At 44.2% G+C, this 18810-nt stretch overlaps 1 protein-coding gene across 1 annotated transcript; it reads right to left on the bottom strand.

Annotated features, from left to right (window-relative positions):
* Positions 1–3030: 3030 nt before the first annotated feature.
* Positions 3031–11022, bottom strand: LOC310861657 (intermediate filament protein ON3-like). Its single transcript, XM_083769204.1, has 8 exons — positions 10471–11022; positions 8348–8556; positions 7037–7097; positions 6851–6946; positions 5778–5942; positions 5346–5471; positions 4647–4911; positions 3031–4291 (listed from the first exon to the last, which is right to left on the bottom strand). Exons 1-8 carry the CDS (start codon positions 10918–10920, stop codon positions 3957–3959), a joined length of 1707 nt encoding a protein of 568 aa, XP_083625330.1. The 5' UTR covers positions 10921–11022; the 3' UTR covers positions 3031–3956.
* Positions 11023–18810: the final 7788 nt, after the last annotated feature.

Raw genomic sequence — 18810 nt, 5'->3', positions numbered from 1 at the left:
CCTGCTAACCATTTCAAGTTATTGGCCTATACCATAGCCTTTGTTTTCAATCCTAACATTTTTATTGAGTCCATAATTATGGTTGAGAATCTCATGAGGTTGGGGTGGTTTGAGGGGGTAAGGCTTGAGGTGTGCACTCCACATGTGGCACCTAATTATATGAATGAAAGCCCAAGTTAACCTCAACTCACATTAGCCTACACCTAGCCTAGCCTATAGTAAATCCTATAGTAAATTCACACTTCAAAATCAGAGTCTGGGGTTTAAAAACTGTTCCAACACTAACAAGCTACTAAGCTAGTAACATGATCAAGCAAGATATTTGGTTGAACAAATAAAGCTCTGTTGCTTTTGTTCCTCACAAGTTCAACACATTACAATTACATTAGTGATCTTAACCTCAGTGATCTTAACCTCAGTGTTTTGGGGGAGGACATGAAAAGTCAGGGAAAACCTTGCAACATGCCTACAGTAAATTGCTTCATTGCAGGGTTTATGGGATATCCCACATTCCAAAGTGAATGAAAGTGATGTGTGAAACTAAGGCAAACCCAGCACTAACAACAAGTAGAGTAGATGTACAGTATAAGCCCTGGGCTAACAGGCCTGTGCTAACTGCTAATTAAGCTATACAAATGTAACCTGGGCACTAAGGCCCGGAAACAGAACCAGACTACGCCACAATGGGAATTTCACCCAGAGAATATATGTACAATAGCCCACTGGGCAATGATAAGAAGGGGAGCAGAGACGTGTAATTCCAGTGGAAATATGTTTTATTATGTTTACTACAAAATGTTATTTAAAACATGATTTTAATCAAAAGGGTCGATATCTAAAATGATCTAAAAACTGGCAATAGCCTACAAAGCTTAAAACTATATACTAGTAGCCAGGGGGTACCAAGGTGTCCTTACTGACAGGAAGGCAGGGAGTGAGGGGAAGGAGGGGAAAGGTCACCGCCACCAAAATAGCGCACACTTCACATCAAAACACTGCAAGAAAAAGAGAATAGAATTACACACACAGCACTGATCTCACATTAAACAAATAGCATGCACTATAACTAAACCAAGACAGCCTACAGGACCACGTGACCCACCACCTGTCAGGACTACAGCTACAGCACCCTCATCTACTGGCACTACTATATAGATTGATAGGCAGAGCCCAATATTACATTAGTACCCGTTATGTTCAAGCATCAAGGGGAGCATCAAGTCTATCGGTTTGCACCAAACAAAGTAAAACAAAAAACGAAATCATAAACAAATTAAAGAGGACAAAAACAGCAGAGGCAAGGCAGACTGGATTGGGTTCTCCTAATACAAACAAAAAGATACCATTAATACCTGGACATGATTAACTGATTTCAAACTATAGTCTAGTATAGCAGAACTGCCTTACCTCGGTTAAACGGTTCAAACACATATTGGGCAGACGTGCCCACAGCACAGGACAATGCCTCCGCTTGCGAGGCAAACGAGGGCAGATGAGATGACAGGGGGGGACAGCTCTAAGCCTTGGTTGAACAGTACCAACTGTAGGCTACCAACCCACAGCAGCCTATCCCAGGGTGGGATTCCCACTGTCAGATGCCTGTAGAATAAGACACTTAGATTTTGCTCATAACTTTACAATTACACAAACACAGGGAGACCTTACATACCGTCAATGACATTCTCTTGCACATGCGACCCCAACACACCACCAGGCAAACAACAAGGCCAGCAAGCTACTCTCTCTGATCGCTGGGTGTGGCTCCCTCTTATTCAGTGAGCAGCCAGGTCTATCAGCTGTCCTGAATATGGGTAACTAGAAAAAGTGCCCTTCCGGGCACAGGTCTCCACCAGGTTATCCACAGATCCGTGCAGTTAGAGGTAAAAACACTTTTTGGCCAGTTATAGCGCCACCTTGAGGCTGAGTTGAAATTGTTCATGTGGCATTTCGTCCTCGGCCTAGTGGGAATGTGGGTGCACAATTTCACGGAAATCACGCGATGTGTTCATGATTTGCAGCATTTTGTTTGAAACTGAGCACTCCTGTGAACTTTGGAAGCCAATCTTAACCAATCAGGATGGAGTCTGATAAATCTGAAAGACCCGTTTCGTTGAATGGCTCTAGAGAGACTGTGTAGCAATTTGCGTGATGTTTGGACAAAATCTGTAGGTGTACTGTGCAAAAACGTGTTTTGCACAAAGCGGCCTCCTGGTGGCGCTATAACAGGCCGTTCTGGAAAGTTTGGGGCAGAGGTTCATGGTTGGCATCCAGGGAGTGTGTGTGCAAAATATGGCATTGAAAAACTTGTTTTGCACAAAGCGGCCTCCTGGTGGCGCTATAACAGGCCGTTCTGGAAAGTTTGGGGCAGAGGTTCATGGTTGGCATCCAGGGAGTGTGTGTGCAAAATATGGCATCGACCGGGTTAACGGTGGCCGAGATTAGCTGTTCACGGACACACGGACACACGGACGGACGGACGGAGTGCAAAACATACTCTCTCCCCATGCCTTCGGCCTGGTGGAGACAATTAGGGTGTCACATGATTGGAAAAGCTCAACCCACTACACAAATGTGAAATGGCTTGTCTTTTGCAGTCTAGGAACAGGGGCGCTTGTTATAAAGCTTCTTCTAAAGCAATTTCTCGTTCTTGATAAACAACTGTAAATGCTAGCAGTCATTTTAATTGCATGCTGCGTTCATTAATAGCACATAGTATAAATAAATAATAAGGATTAGATGTATTTTATTCCGGTTTCTCTCATTTGTTCATTCATTCATTAATTGAGCAGTTGAGACAAATAACAGTCTAAGTCCACAATAATTATCCATAATGTATAAATGATGGATATGGGGTCAACACAGCTAGGCCTTTTCGGGGAGGAGTCAGAATAAATTAGGGACTTAGACTGCTTATTCGTCTCAACTGCTTCATTCATTCATTCATTCATTCATTCAAAACTTTAAACCATAATTTGCTAATTCATTTATTCATACTTTCATTTGAATGAAGGATAAATTCATCACAACGTGGAGATTTCAGTAAACACTGTTTTATTTGGTTTGGTAGCAAAAACAGCACCTCAGGACAACAGTATTGTGTGGGCAGTCTCCTAAGGGGTCGACCGTTACAGGACACACACATAGGGGTGACATGCACTACCTACTGTAGCAGACATTTTTAAGACATTAGTTGACCAAAAACACCTCCGCACTGTTTAAGTACATTCACAATACTACTTTACACATTTCATGCAACCTGTATTTATTTATTCTTTAAGGGAATAGCCCTTGTAGTGTGGAATAGTAAAGTTGCATAGATTGGAGGGAATGTGTTGTATGTTGCTTTTTGTTTTGTTTTTGTTTTTCAACTATTACATAGTTGCAATTTGCCCATCGATCCTTTTTCTCTTTTTTTGTTGCTTGTGAGACAAAAACTTCAAACAACTGGTTTAGTAAAAACAAACATTCATCTTCAAGACATACAAAATGTGACTGACAAAAATAGATTCTTTGGTCCCTTTCAGATCTTTTTTTCTTTTCGGGTCAGGACTATTGCTTCTTTTAGCGGACACATGGAAGGCCTATGGTACTGTAGAAGGAATGGCGAGGAATTGCTTCAGACTGGGTTGTTAGACAGCGGTTTAGTCTCTCGAGACAGACGTGTTAGGCTCCCACAATTCTCAAATGCCGCCTGACAGTCTGTACTTCATTTTCGTGAACACTGCATTGTGATAGGTCGAATAATACCCTTCCAGTCTGAAGAGCAGATGACAGCTTCCTGTTCTCAACTTTTACCAGGCGGAATTGCACACTCTGTAGCATTCAAAGATTGTGGAAGAGAGAGTCATGGCTTGAGAGACTAACGGTTTGGGGGAAGTGAGCTGTGAGTATAAAACTACTAAGACTAACAGGAGAAGATCCTAGCAGGCCGCGACGGACGCTCTCAGCTGAACTGCTCAATCCTCCACCACCTCGGAGGACTCCGACACCACTTTGCCGTCCTTGGTCTCGATCATCTTGATGACGACACTCTTCTTGTTCTGGACAACGCTGCTCCCGCTCCCGCTGCCGCCGTAGCCGCCGCTGCTGCCGGAGCTGAACCCGTAGCCGCCGCTACTGCTTCCGTAGCCGGCACTGCTGCTTCCGTAGCCGCCACTGCTGCTTCCGTAGCCGCCACTGCTGCCGTAGCCGCCACTGCTGTAACCGCCGCCGTAACTGCTGTAGTTGCCGCTAGAGTAGCTGCTCTTCAGCTGACTGTCCATGCCACCACCATAACCGCCGCCGTAGCTCGCTGTTGAGAGGGGACGAGGACAAGAATGAAAATGGGCAATTGGGAAATCTATCAAATCATTGACCATCTAGAGATGTTTTACACTTTTTGTTTTACACAGTTTTCATTTGTACATACTTTTGAAATGTGTAGCCTTATGTTTTATCTTCATATTGTAGGCTACATCCTTTAATATTGTACGAGGAGAGTCATGCAAATGTTAGCCAGAGATGGCATCTTTCTGTTTGTTTGCGAATGAAGGGATTGCTTTTAAAGCCTATAGGAAAACGAATACAACACCAGGGTATAATCATGGGAAACAATAATAACCTAGCTGCAGTTATTACAAGGAAATAACGGCAAACTCGAAACTCACAGCTCTGTTGGGAAATGTTGATTGACTGGATGCCAGTGGACAGCCTGTCCTCCTCTCCCTCCAGCAATTTCCTGTAGGTGGCGATCTCGATGTCCAGGGCCAGCTTGACGTTCATCAGGTCCTGGTACTCTCTGATCTGGCGGGCCATGTCCTGCTTGGCTCTCTGCAGAGCGTCCTCCAGGTCCTTGATGCGTTCCTTAGCGTCCCTCACGGCCATCTCTCCCCGCTCCTCAGCCTCAGCAATCTGGGCCTCCAGGTTGGCCCGCTGATGGAAGACAGAGAACAGAAGACATTAACCACTTGTATGGTTGAGTGAAGTCCCTCAGGGCTCTGTGCTGGTGTGTTGTCAGCTTGCCGATCTGTTGTTTTCTGTGGAAGCTTTCGCCACAATACTATACTACAAATGTGTCAATGTCAAAAAGTTCAGAAAATAAATTGTGTTATTCTCAGTTAAAACTGGCGAAGCTAAAATGTTAAAAACAAATGGTTTTGATTTCAGTTAAAGTGTTTTTGCACATCTACTGCGCCATTCCTGGTCACATGACAGTAAGAACAAAAATGCTGGAACAATATCTTTATGATTCTCAAAGACTAATGTCGTATGGCAATTAAAATGACTAAATTACGTTGCATTGGTCCAAAATAAGAAAACAATGATGGCAACTACAGAAGTCTACTCTGAGCTACATAATGTTTTACCTGTCCCTTGACGCCATCGATCTCTGCTGTCAGTCTCTGGATCATGCGGTTCAGGTCTGAGATCTCTGTCTTAGTGTTCCTCAGGTCATCTCCGTATCTGCTGGCAGATGTCTGCATCTCCTCGTACTAAACAGACATCAGAAAAACAACCAATCAGTATTGATAATGTGCAGAGAAATGTTAACATTGTGATTTCAAATGTCATTGTTAGGTGCCAATGTAAGAGATTAAATTTGCGTTATAGCGTTGTTATACTTTTTTGGCGGATCTACAAGCTCACAGCAGGCCGCACTGTGACACGTTGTGAACATGCAGATCAGCTATTTTCAAGCGTATGCACACAGGTGCACAACTACGTTTTGCCTTTGGCTTTATTCTACATGATGAGAGCTACACGTGTCAGCGTGTGAGTGCATCGGAATTGGACCTCACCTTGGACTTATACCACGTCTCGGCCTCTTGGCGACTGCGGTTGGCTACGGCCTCGTACTGAGCGCGCACTTCGGCCACAATGGCGTCCATGTCCAAGGTGCGGCTGTTGTCCATCTCCACGATGACTGAGGTGTCCTTGATCTGTGCCTGTAGTTCACGCAGTTCCTGGAGGAAGAACCATGACAGACATGGGATTAAAACACCAGGCAGAAACAAATTCTGAGGCTGTTTAAAGCTGCAGTCCACAACTTCCGTGTCCTCCCCGCGATATGAACCCAGGTCGCTCGTGCAAGACGAGTGCAGAACGTTTTACTGTAATGTAATACCTCTAGTTAACCACTAGTGGTCCTACCTGTACACAGCATCTACATGTCTCAATAGAAGAGCAGGGAGACCACCTCTAACCACTGCAGTTATGTTGTTCTTATTTATAGTGTATTAACAACATACTCTACCATACATGATACAGATTTATTTAAATTAAGTATTGTATTCACTACAAGTTATGGATTGAAGCTTTTTATATATTTAGAAAAGTCATTTACAAGGATCAACATGGTCCTTCAACATTGTATAAATTAAAATCCTCAATCCTCTCAATTCAACCCAAGTTAATTCAACCATCTCCTTCAGTTCCAGAGGTAGGGCAAACATCTCGTCAAGATGCTAAACAGATGTGTAAAAACCCATGAATGCAGTAAAGTAAAACCCACACCAAAATGGCATCATATCATAGGTTCCATGCCATAACTCAACAAAGACAGCTCGCTAATTAAACCCGGAATAATGTTGATGAAAGCAACCCAGAATTCATCTGTTTGCAATCAAAATAAGCCATGCTTGGTACACGGAATTGCTACCATTTCTACTCTGTAACCTTTATGATTCAATCAAGGATGGTTTTCTATTTTATAATTTCTTCTCTTTACTTCTTTTGATTTTATTCTAGTGAGTCTGTGAGTAGTGAGTGCAACCAAGGCCCAAAACAGCTGGTGCTTGTGAGGCCCTAGGGTTTGTCTGAGCCAATCAGGATGCAGTGGGTGAGTGACGTCAGGCAGTGAATCATTGCTTACCTCCTCATAGATCTGTCTGAGGAAGTTGATCTCATCTGTCAGGCTCTCCAGTTTGGCCTCCAGCTCGACCTTATTCATGTAGGCTTCATCGACGTCCTGAAACATACGGAATTGTCAAACCGTCAGGGACAACAGAGCACAGAGAACAAATATGTTCAGTTTCAAATATTGAATCTCGATACTGACCTTCTTGATGAGCACAAAGTCGTTCTCGCACTCTGTACGCCTGTTGATTTCATCCTCGTACCTGAGTGCAAACATTATTGAGATTGTCATTAGTATAAAATTAAAAACAAAATCACACAGACAGAGCTTTGACACGATTCTATCAAGTCATGTTCATAATCATCGCTGTTGGGCAGAAACATTGTCTCCATACTTCAAAAAGTTGCATAAATCATCACAATGGGATGTGTTGTGGGCTTGTGCTGTATCTTTACTACTAATTTGTTTGAAAAAAGATTGTTGAACATTCTGAAAACCTGCATTCCCAAAATGAGAATACCAGTTTAAAGGTGATTAAGACTCTCTGTACGTTCTATGAATAAAATATTTAACCGATTGAATAATAATTACATTGGAATGGAAACACATGTTCCATTTTCATGGACATACAAGATAATATGCTACTTCAACACTAGGAGGCGTGAGTACTCTGTCCCTGGTGCTGCACCGGTGCAAAATGTTGATTTAGAGCAACTTGTGAGTAGTTTCAGGTGTTCATATTTCTCCCTTCAGGCCCCCTCTGACTTCAGTTAACATGCTCCAGGTGTCTATAAGAAGCCAATAGATTTATGCAGCACTGCATCGTCTATGCACTGCTGTGCATGGGTGTGTTTGTTTATGTCATTCATGTTCATGTGAAAGGTTCATGTCTCGAGTCATTATTTTGTATTGTGTTGGGTTTTATAATTCAGGACATGCCTATTGTGTGCTGTCATTCCCTGCAGATCTGCGGTCAGACAGATGTGGGGAGTAGGTCACATAGCGATCAACTCCAGCGGTGTCAAATTACTTGAAACTTAATAATTTCAGAACTTGTTTGAACCCTGAGCCTTGACTGTTCCGAGTCAGTGTATTTTTTAATTTAGAACAGATGAGACATGCATGTCCATAAAAAATATGAGTCCACAGACCATAAATAATCCTTTCACCTACATGTTCCCTTCAACTTCATTGGAATAATCCATCCTTCTGTGGTTTAGGGTTAAGCTTATTTTCACACCCTTGCTCCTGATCTTCTAGTCATGTGTAGCCACATAATCCGGGATCTCTGAAAATTATGTCTGGTGACATCTAAATTCAATGTTGTTTCTAAAACTGAGTGGAAACAGTTTAGGGGAAAGGAACTGCATTGTGGAACCAATGCAAAGACTTAAATAAATTAATAAATTCCAGATCTATCCCTCCCACCCTTTCCTCCTGTATTCTTCCTCCCTTCCCTTCCCCACCACCTAAGGGTTGGCTATCAGGTCCTCGTGCCTCACAGACACTCACTTGTTCTTGAAGTCCTCTACCAGGCCCTGCATGTTGTGCAGGTCGGCCTCCAGCCTCATCTTGTCGTTGCCCAGGCCGTCCAGCTGCCGGCGCAGGTTGGTGATGTAGGCCTCGAACATGCTGTCGATGTTGGAGCGTGTGGTGGTCTGCCCCTGCAACAGGTTCCACTTGGTCTCCAGCATCTTGTTCTGCTGCTCCAGGAAGCGCACCTGGTATGGAGAAAGATGAAGCCATGTCATTATAGGCAAACATTTCCCATGAATTTTCGAAATTAGAAAAAGGATACATTATCATAATGTAATAATGAAAATGTAACTATTCTTATTGGACAATATAATAGGGACGCCAGGTTGTAATTGCCTGTAATGGTGATGTAAACGCTGCTCGCTGACATGAGAGCCACATAAAAGCTTGGATAACATCCTGGACATCAACCAAAATGGCAGGATTCAGCCGCTATTCACAATCAACTGTGTTTATTGTTCTAATCTGCGGGGGCCAGCTGCTCATTGGTCATTCCAGCGTGTGTCTCTCTTTCCATAGGAAGGCCCGCTGTACAAGCATCCTGACAGGAGGTCATGTACTGTGGAGGGAGGTGTGCATTTTGCGTTTGGAAAAATGGATGACGAGGAAAGAGGTATTTAACCCCATCCCTCCCTTTGTGTCTTCCTGTTTTCACAGAGCAAGGGAGACTGATATCCGTTGTCACGGGTGCCAGACCAGATGAGAGGAGGAGGGAGGGGGGAGGGCATGGTTATGAAGCTAGGCAACCTTTTTCGTTTACATACACACACAAGCAAGGTAAATATTTAACTGTGAGCTAGGTGCGATGAGGGGAGAGAGAGATTGAGAGAGAGGGGGGGAGTCACTCCATTGGGGGTGGGAGGGGCTGGAGAACACCGTGGGGGTGGGGAGGCGAGAGAGACATTTGTGGACATTAATAACAGGGTGTGACAACAGGTATGTGATGGCCAGCGACTGAACCTTGCCCCTCCCCACCTCGTTGCTGCATTCTATTCACAGAGCAGCTCTGAAGTCTGGAGGACAGAGCCTCTTGAGCTGCAACAGACGTCCTAAAAATGAGGAGGCACGTATCCGAACAGACCGTTATCACCAATTATCAAGCGATAAGCCAGTTTCCCTATAATCTCTCGGTTTGATGGTCCGCAGGCCTCCGAGAGAAGAGTGGTTATGTAACCAATCTGCCAGTGTTGACCAGAACATGAGACCAACTGGCCTTCTAAAATATTAACCTGCTGTGGCCTGGGTAAGAGTAGAGACTAACTATACGCCTAGCAGCAGAAGAATGGGCTCAATGTCAGGAAATACGTTATGGATGAAAAGCTATAACATTGGACACTACTTTGTCATGTCATTAGCATGTCACTGTAGTGAACATTTCTGTTATTGTCAATTAGGTAGATATGCTTGGTTTCTGTGTCACTGGTGTATGTGTATGTGTGTGTGTGTGTGTTTGTGTCTGTGTGTGTGTCCGTAAGGGCCACATATTAAGAGCCACACCCCAGCAAAGGGAAGGCCCGTTCCCAAGGTAACTCGTATCACTAGCTATGGGCTTCATATGGACACACCCTTCGCTCCCTTTCCTCGCCCCTCGCTCTCGAATCCTCGCTCGTCCGCGTGTCTGTTTTCCATCACTATAAAAGGACTGCCAGAAAAGCATTAGATATGAGCCCTGAAGCCAAACCCCTAGAGACAAACATTCTTATCTCCTCTGTCTTGACTGCGTTCCGTGGGAGGTGATGAAACCATAAGGGAGATTAAATCAACTTTTTCTCCACGCCGTCGAACCCAAGGTATTAGCATAGTATTGCAGACACATGGATCAAACCTTTGATCAAACACAGCTTGCATAACCATCATGGCTGAGAGAAGGAGGATAAATGGGCTCCCCGTGTATAATTAAGTTGTACAAGCACAAGGCAACCTCGACACAGAGAAGGTTCACACACAGACACCTACAAAGTGAAATCATCAGTGTCCAGAGGGTCAGTGTAACTCAGAGAGGTCAAGGCGGACCTGTAAGGGTCAGTTTTGACCTCTCAGAGTTACATTGACACACAGGGTTTCACTGCATGCTCTTATTGTACAGCACAAGCACTGACCTTGTCGATGAACGAGGCAAAGCGGTTGTTGAGGCTCTTGATCTGTTCCTTTTCCTGGGTGCGGACGGACTGAATCTTGGGGTCGATCTCCAGGTTGAGTGGGGCCAGCAGGCTCTTGTTCACCGTGACGGCCTGGATAGGGACATGGCCGCCCATACCCATACCTCCACCCATGCCCATACCTCCACCCATACCCATACCTCCACCCATACCCATACCGCCACCCATGCCCATGCCCAGGCCCATGCCGCCTCCGTAGGCACTGGAGCTGGATATGTAGGAGCCACCGGATCCTCCTCCATAGCCCCTGCTGGGTCCTGAGCTGCGGACGCTGTAGCTCTGACGGGAGGCCACACTGGGTCCGCTGTAAGACATGCTGCTGAAGCTCCTGGGGGCCGTCCCCGAGGAGGACGACTTGACACTGTAGGTGACGTTCCTCTTCACTGACATGGTGAGTTCTGGAGTGGCTTCAGACTGTACTGAGGAAGGATTAGGCTGGCGGGCAGGCTGGACGGCTGGATGGCTGGGGAGAGACCAGAGTGGATAGACAGAGCACAAGTTAGTGAAGTGTTTTTAACTGCCTGCCGTCATGGGAGGGGATTGCAGTCAGCTGCGATTGGCCAGCAGCTACAGCTGGGAGGGGGAGAGAGAGGCGGTGCTGTAACTAAACACTTCTGGGTTTCTATGACGCATCGTCCAGTCATTCCAAACCATTACCTGGCCTTTCTAGAGGACTTTCTGTCGGGGAAAACTTGTTCTTTTTCTGGATTGTCAGGGAGGGCGTGTATCATTCCCATTGTTTGTTAGATTCTTAGTTAATTAGGTTTGTAGAAAGTTAGTGAGTGTTTGAGTGTGTTAATGAGATAAGTTAGTTAGTTAGTTTTAGTTAGTTAGTTAGTTAGTTACTTAGTTAGTTACTTAGTTAGTTAGTTACGTAGTTATAGTGTCTTTCTAATTTTCTATCTGTCTTTCATTCTTTCTTTCTCCCTAAATTCCTCTCTTTCTTTAGGGATTACTCTTCTAAATGGTATGCAGCTGCTCTTGCACAGCGTGTGTGTGCGTGCGCATGTGTGTGTGTGTGTGTGTGTGTGTGTGTGTGTGTGTGTGTGTGTGTGTGTGTGTGTGTGTGTGCGTGCATGCGTGCGTGCGTGCGTCCCATGCTCCCATCATGGCTGTCAATTAGACAAGTGTCTTGATGTCTCAGCTAGTTGAATGTGTCAGAGAGCAGTGACCTGTTGTTACAGTAGTATGCATTTCTCCAGGCCTTTTTCATAATGTGAGGTTGACATCTTTTTTACCTTGCTAAAATTAGCGGGGTCATCCCTATGTTCCCCAGGTTCTATGTTCCCCAGATTCTACCATCCCCACTTACCTTAGGGTTTAGGGTAAGCGTTAGGTTTCTGGTTTAAGGACTTTAGTGTTTTGTACTATACAATTGTATGTATAGTACAGAAAAAATAATGTTTGTTTTTGCCATCTTTGTTGAAGAGTCTGAGCAGTTTTATTTTATTTTATGCCAGTGTTCATTTCTAGTTGGCTATATAGTTGGCTATATAGTTTAAGTAGCCTAGGCAGGCCTAAAGTTCAATGGATTGTTCAAAGACTGAGCTTAAATCAGAATTTGCTACTAAAAGTAGTAATAAGACTAAGTTAATAAAATACTTTTAGTCTTACTAGAATTACTAAAATTACTAGGTTAGGTTTCTGGTTTAGGTTTAGGTTTATTCTAAGTGGGGAACAAAGAACCTTTTTTGCATGGTGGGGAACATAGAACCTGGGGAACATACTGTAGGTACGCTCGCAAATTAGCTGACACACAGTTATTTAAGGTTGTCTTTGAAAGTTAGAATATGTGAAGTTAAATCAGGGCTTTCACGTAGCTTCATTCCCCTTCTAATTAATAAATCTTCCTAAACTGCATTAGCTTGCTGCACAAGCTGACCCACCCCACCCCTAATGCAATTTACATTATTCAAATGGACTCCAGAGTGAGTTTCACTCATTTCACAACATTACACACATTGCATCTTCAGGCAATACATTGGGTGGTCTTCTTGTCAGAGACAAGAGATAAGCATCATGCCAGTGGTGGAAAGTAACTATAAGTACTTGTACTCAAGTACTGTACTTAACTTAAGTACAATTTGGAGTTACTTACTTTACTGGAGTATTTCCAATTTGCAATACTTTTACGTCTAATCCACTACATCTCAGAGGCAAATGTTGTACTCCACAACAATTATTTGAAAACTAAACTAGTTACAAGTTACTTTGTTTATGTTTATTATTATTACAAAACATACAAACCATACATAACCACTTCATCCCTATACTGTATATAGTTTGGCTATCTACAAGCTCAACGCGTTGAGGTGCGACGTGTTGTGAGCTTGTAGATCTGCCTAGACTTTTAATACATTTTGAAAACTTGTGAAAAGGGACATTCTGCATAATGAGCACTTTTGCATTTGGTACTTTAAGTAAATGTTGATGCCAGTACTTTTGTACGTTTACTCAAGTTCAAGTGAATACAGGGCATTTACATAATTAATTTCTACATTGTGGTATTGATACTTGTAGTGTGAGTACACAATGTGAGTGAGAGATATTTTGAGCAAGTCAGCACATGTGAACAGTTTCCAAAATGTTCAAAAACATTTGAAAGAATTTCTAAAATATTTCTATAGATTTCTATATGTCTATAGAAATCTATAAAACTTTCCAAAATGTCACATAATTTTTAAATAGAATCTCCAAGCTCACAATTAATGAACCACAACCAGAAGTGCAGAAAGTAGCCTACAGGCCTACTTCTTGCACTTCCGGTTAGGCACTTTAGGCAGTAGTTTATTCCAGGCTTTATCCCCTTGTGACATGGAGATAAACCTGTTAATTTAACTTATGTGTTTCTATTCACCGTGTCACATACAGGTTATGTGTATATGTAGCCCCTATGTTCCCTCTCCCTACGCTCATTCTGTAGCTCCGAGATGAGGTCACACACTGGGCCCCTCCCACCGCGTTTCAGAAACGGCGCAAGTTTCCGCTATGTAAGTTTCTTACCCTGACGCCACGATTAATCCAAACGTGAAGGGGACGTGAAGGGTTTACACTAATTCAACCATAACAACGCCCAAGAAAATCCAACTAGAGATTTGAACCGAGCCTTTACGTCCCGTATTTTGTCAGTCGCTTCCATGATTATCAAGGAAGTTGAAAAGCTTTAGCGCCTCCCCGGCGCCTCCCCTGGTCGAAATTTCCAACTGACTTCAGTTCACTCGACATGCACGCGCACACGCACACTACCTTGATAAACATGGAAGCGACTGACAAAATACGGGTCGTAAAGGCTCGGTTCAAATCTCTAGTTGGATTTTCTTGGGCGTTGTTATGGTTGAATTAGTGTAAACCCTTCATGTCCCCTTCACGTTTGGATTAATCGTGGCGTCAGGGTAAGAAACTTACATAGCGGAAACTTGCGCCGTTTCTGAAACGCGGTGGGAGGGGCCCAGTGTGTGACCTCATCTCGGAGCTACAGAATGAGCGTAGGGAGAGGGCACATATGGGGCTAGTGTATATGCAAAGAAATGAACTGCGCAAACCAGCCTGATTGTTGGTGATAATTTACTTGACATTTAATATACAGTGTCAGCTGTATGCAAGCATCTGATGCAAGCATCTGTAGACACACATGCTTTTGCATGTGTGTCTACAGATGCTTGCAGTATGTTTGTGCGTGCGTGCATGCGTGCGTGTGTTGATGTGTTTGTGTGCGTGTGTGTGTGTGAGCACGTGTGTGTGTGCGTGTGTGTGTTCCGACTGCTTCCGACTGACACGCCTGGTAATTCGTAATTCGCCTGCGAATTAGTTTTTTTGTGTACACGCAGAGAAGTTGAGCATGCTCGTTTCGTGCACACTCCCGCGACTGACTATAGACCTGGATTGTGTTGAGCTTTTTTTTTTAACGCAACGGGAGTCGCACCCTTCATGAGCTGACCTGGAGCAGACCTGTCGTTGATCCAGGCGACAACGTCTGCGTCACACGCTCCCCATTTGAAAAGGCCTTTAAATCTAGCTTGAAACTACGCTTTGTCTTAAAAAGAGTAAATGACCATGACGGTCCCAATGACACCGATGTGATAAATGTCACATTTGTGACCCTCAGGAGTCACACAGTGATGAGGCCCATTCCTGAACTGACGGCGCGACATTACGAGCACAAGTGTCACCTTTCCGGCACTCAAAGAGTCACACACACTGCAAAATTCTTCATGTTTAATGTAACCATTTCTAATCCTTAGAGTGTGCAAATGGAACCAAACAGGCCCGTGTCCTACCGGCGAGTTTAACCCGGGCCTTCCGCCTGAGAGACCAAACATCTACTATGAGCTTCAGGCAATACCACTGGACATGTCTCAATGGATGAGGGAGACGAAGACCACCTCCAAACACTGTAGATCACATGTATTATATTGCATGGGTTTTCAACAGGTGGTCCGTGGACCGTCCGTGAAGGTATTGCATGTGGTCCCTGGGCATGCATTTAGTATGTTTTTTATCGACCACTAGTTGGGAAACGAACTAGTTCATTAAGTGACCTGCAGATGTATGATGACATCAATGTCAGTTACTGGGAAGTCGGATGTCAAGAACTTCCACAGAAAGGGAGTTTGAATTTCAAGGGAAAGTGAACCGGATTGACTGAGTCTATTAGGAAATGTCAAATGTGCCCATATAATCATGCAATCGGATGTGTCTGCTATCTATGAGTTTAATAGGAAGGTTAAGAGAACAGAGTAAGGGCAACCATGGCAAAGGAATAGCTCCGGACGACTAACATATGCCAGTTAAATTACTGACTGTTAAGGGCTTGATTTAATTTTATATTAATTTTAATATCCCCTCACCCAACTCAACAGTGGTTGATTCTTAGTCAGGGTGGTGGTCCCCAGGTTGATTATTAGTCAGCGTGAATGGTGGTCCCTGGTTCATAATCAGTTGAAAACCCCTGCTATATTGTATTACCATTCACTCTGGCTTTTAGTTGAGTTTCTAAACCTGCGTGTTCTTATTCATGTGTGTTCTTATTAATGCTCACCATGTTCTGCCTGTTTTGCTGCCGTTTCTATGGTCTTTGCTATTGTATTAGTCTTAATGTTACTGTGTTATTTGCTCGTTTTAATGCTATTTTACGTTTGTGCTCTTCTCTCTTTTTCGTCCTGTAAATTTGCGCTGCATTCTATGACATGAAACGTGCTATATAAATAAAGTTTATTATTAGAATACAGAGTGGTTTTGCTCATTAAAATCAGTTGCGGATTGCAGCTTTAAACGAACACTTAGGATTGTCATTGTACAGTGCATACAGTACGCCTTCCCAGGTGAACAAGTCACTGAGTAAACATTACTACAGTGCAAACATAAACCCATCACAGTCGTGAAGAGCACTCTCACTTCTTGTGATCCCCGTCTATGGCATAATGTTTCTCACCATGCTGCTACCTGACGGCGATGGAGGTACAACCCTCAGCTCCTTCTCCTCCAATCACCTCGCCTTGCTCGCTGTCCTCCCACGCACTCTGCTCGCCTCCCACCATCCCGTCCCATCCCGGTCCAAGTCCAGGGTGCATGAGTCATGGGCCTTGGCACTACCAATTCGCCCGCCACGATCCTCCAGTCTCTTCCCTTCCCATCTCCACCGCACAGCCTTTTCCCGCCAGTCCAGCCAGCAGCCTCGTCGTTATCGTCATGGCAACGTAGGGAAATAAGTATCAACTCTCTCTCCCTCTCATGGTCACCGTCGGCCTGGTTGGACGCAGAGCCGTGCACAGAAGCTGACTCACTGACTCACTGACTCACTGCTGATGTTGATACGCTACGTTTGACACAGAATGTGGCAACGCACTGTGCTAAAAATAAAGGTGAATTCCTTTTGATAATGAAACATACAGATGGGTTTTCTTGGACGGAACACTGTAAAACTGGAACATTGTGGGTATTGCATGTTGATTCCTTATTAAAAGCCATGGTGTTGTTGGTCTCGTGGGGAAACAGAATGAAGTTTACACAGTCTGGATGTGTGAGCAAGAATGGTTCTTTCTCAACGATTCTGATGATAGATCTTGCACACAAATACTTTGCAGTATGAAACCTATAATGGTACTGATTAGGGATGTCCCGATCACATTTTTTTGCTCCCGATCCGATTCCGATCATTTGATTTTGAGCATCTGCCGATACAGATTTTTCCCAATCCGATATTTATATTTTATAGAACACATTTATGCCACATCACAATAGTATAACATCCCAAATCACAGACAATATCCAGTCTAATATCATGATATGGATGTCACGATCACGTTTTTTGGCTCCCAATCCGACTCCAATCATTTGAAAATGACGTGATCGGCCCCGATTTCAGATCACCCGATCCGATTGGGACAATAGTACTGATATTTCACTGATATTTTGTGCTTGAGGGACAGTTCTAGAGACCAAACCTGACATCCCATTTTTAACTGGATCTATAGACCACCGGTTCTCAACGTGGGGTCAGGGGACCCCCAGAGATCCTTGAGGTGGTTCCAGGGGGTCCCCAGCTAAATTATTGATGCATCCATTTGTAGCACATGAACCAACAGCTATATCCTTGACTGTTAGCGTGTCACTGTTGACATTTTGTGCTTTCCACACACTAACACCACCTAACACCTCAGAAGCAATTATGGGCTCCTAAGTGTTCTTAAAAGGTATATGATAAGAGAAGAGATAAGTCCATTAGAGTGATATCAAGAGTGATTGTTAATCATCCGTGTTGTTGCCAACAGACAGACTGGAGCAGACTCATTACGCACCGCGCTGGAATGTGCAACGCCTTACGAGGACAAAGCAGTTTGTTGTTATTGCAGCGGTTCAAGCTAGCTTCACTCTACACCTGAACAACACACTGCAGTAATTATGTGTTAATGTGACATCCAGACTGTGTGTCTGTATTGTCTTCTCTGTGTCATATGTATGTATTGTGTGCATTGTCTTGCGTATGTGTGTGTGTGTGTGTGTGTGTGTGTGTGTGTGTGTGTGTGTGTGTGTGTGTGTGTGTATTTTGTGGGCGTGTCCAACTGGAGGTTCAGACCTGGAACCGTTCCTCCCTGATGTCAGCACCCATCAGTACCAAGCATAGAGTTACAGTATATATGCCTCTACATCATGTCACCTCACGCGTTCACAAAGCAAAGACCCATGCAGCGGCGCGCTCTCTTGCTCATGATGCATGTATTTCACCCGCATGAAGTACCAGCTTTGACCACTACAGTCTGGGGGGTCTTGGTACCAAGTACCAACATCTACCCAGCATGAACAGTGCCAACATCTACCCCTCATGCAACAGTACCGACAGGGACCCGTCACACACAAGCCACCAGGACTAGGAGGGATGATTGAAAGCAAAAGTTAACAAGTGGCCAACTCGACGCTTTAAGTGCAAGCTTTACTATTGGAATGTGTACAAGCATGGTGATGTAACATGCACATGACCTATGACCTCAAACTGAACTCGAAGGAGATAAATACTTACGGGGGAGTATGCACTGGGTGAGCGAGTTTCATTGAAATGAGTGGTTGGGGATTTTCTTACCTACACTACAGGCACCAACAGCATCAAACAATGTACACTGTGTGCAGTGTGTGTGTGTGTGTGTGTGTGTGTGTGTGTGTGTGTGTGTGTGTGTGTGTGTGTGTGTGTGTGTGTGTGTGTGTGTGTGTGCAGCTTCCTAAACTCCACGTAGCTGCAGACTGCTGAGTTCACATGACATTCCTCTAGCTTGCGGCTATGTTAGTTTTGTCTTACCAAATTTACCGTAACGTCCATATGACAACACTGGCGTGATAAAAGTCACATTTCTGACCCTCAAGAGGTAACACAGCGGTGACGCCCATTCCCCAATCGTCAGTGTGACATTACTGGCACGAGCGTCACCTTTCCGGGTACTCTATAGTCACAAACGGGCACTGCACTCCCTGCAGGGGTGTGGAACGCGTGTGTCGAATTTGAAGTCGGTGGGGTGAACGGTTCTCGAGTTACATGCTTTACATTAGACGTGGCGCATTTATAGTAGGGTAAACTCAGAGTTCAGTTAATAGTCAGGACTTTTTTTTTTTTACAGTGTCATGTTAAATGTCAAAGCCAGAGGTGTGTTGAGATAAATTGTCCCTGATAGTCGTTTCCGCTGTTTGACACAAGCGTCATCATCACCCTTTGATCCTGGGCAGAGTTGATAGGCAGAATGAATGCTTGTGTGTATCACAAGTCAGCATGGGTTCAATGGTGTGTGTGTGTGT

This window comes from Protomyctophum parallelum, assembly GCF_964188405.1.
Source record: "Protomyctophum parallelum genome assembly, chromosome: 7".
Lineage (NCBI taxonomy): Eukaryota > Metazoa > Chordata > Actinopteri > Myctophiformes > Myctophidae > Protomyctophum > Protomyctophum parallelum.
Note: the sequence above shows the minus strand (reverse complement) of the source record. Positions and strands in the feature narration are given on the sequence as shown.

Bases quoted from the DNA above. Each gene is read 5' to 3' on its own strand.
- LOC310861657 (XM_083769204.1), bottom strand. From the start codon at position 10,920: ATGTCAGTGAAGAGGAACGTCACCTACAGTGTCAAGTCGTCCTCCTCG. The intron at 5,943-6,850 runs GTAAGCAATGAT...TTCTTCCTCCAG, and splicing joins TCAGACAGATCTATGAGGAG to GAACTGCGTGAACTACAGGC. The intron at 5,472-5,777 runs GTGAGGTCCAAT...ATGTCTGTTTAG, and splicing joins AGACGTGGTATAAGTCCAAG to TACGAGGAGATGCAGACATC.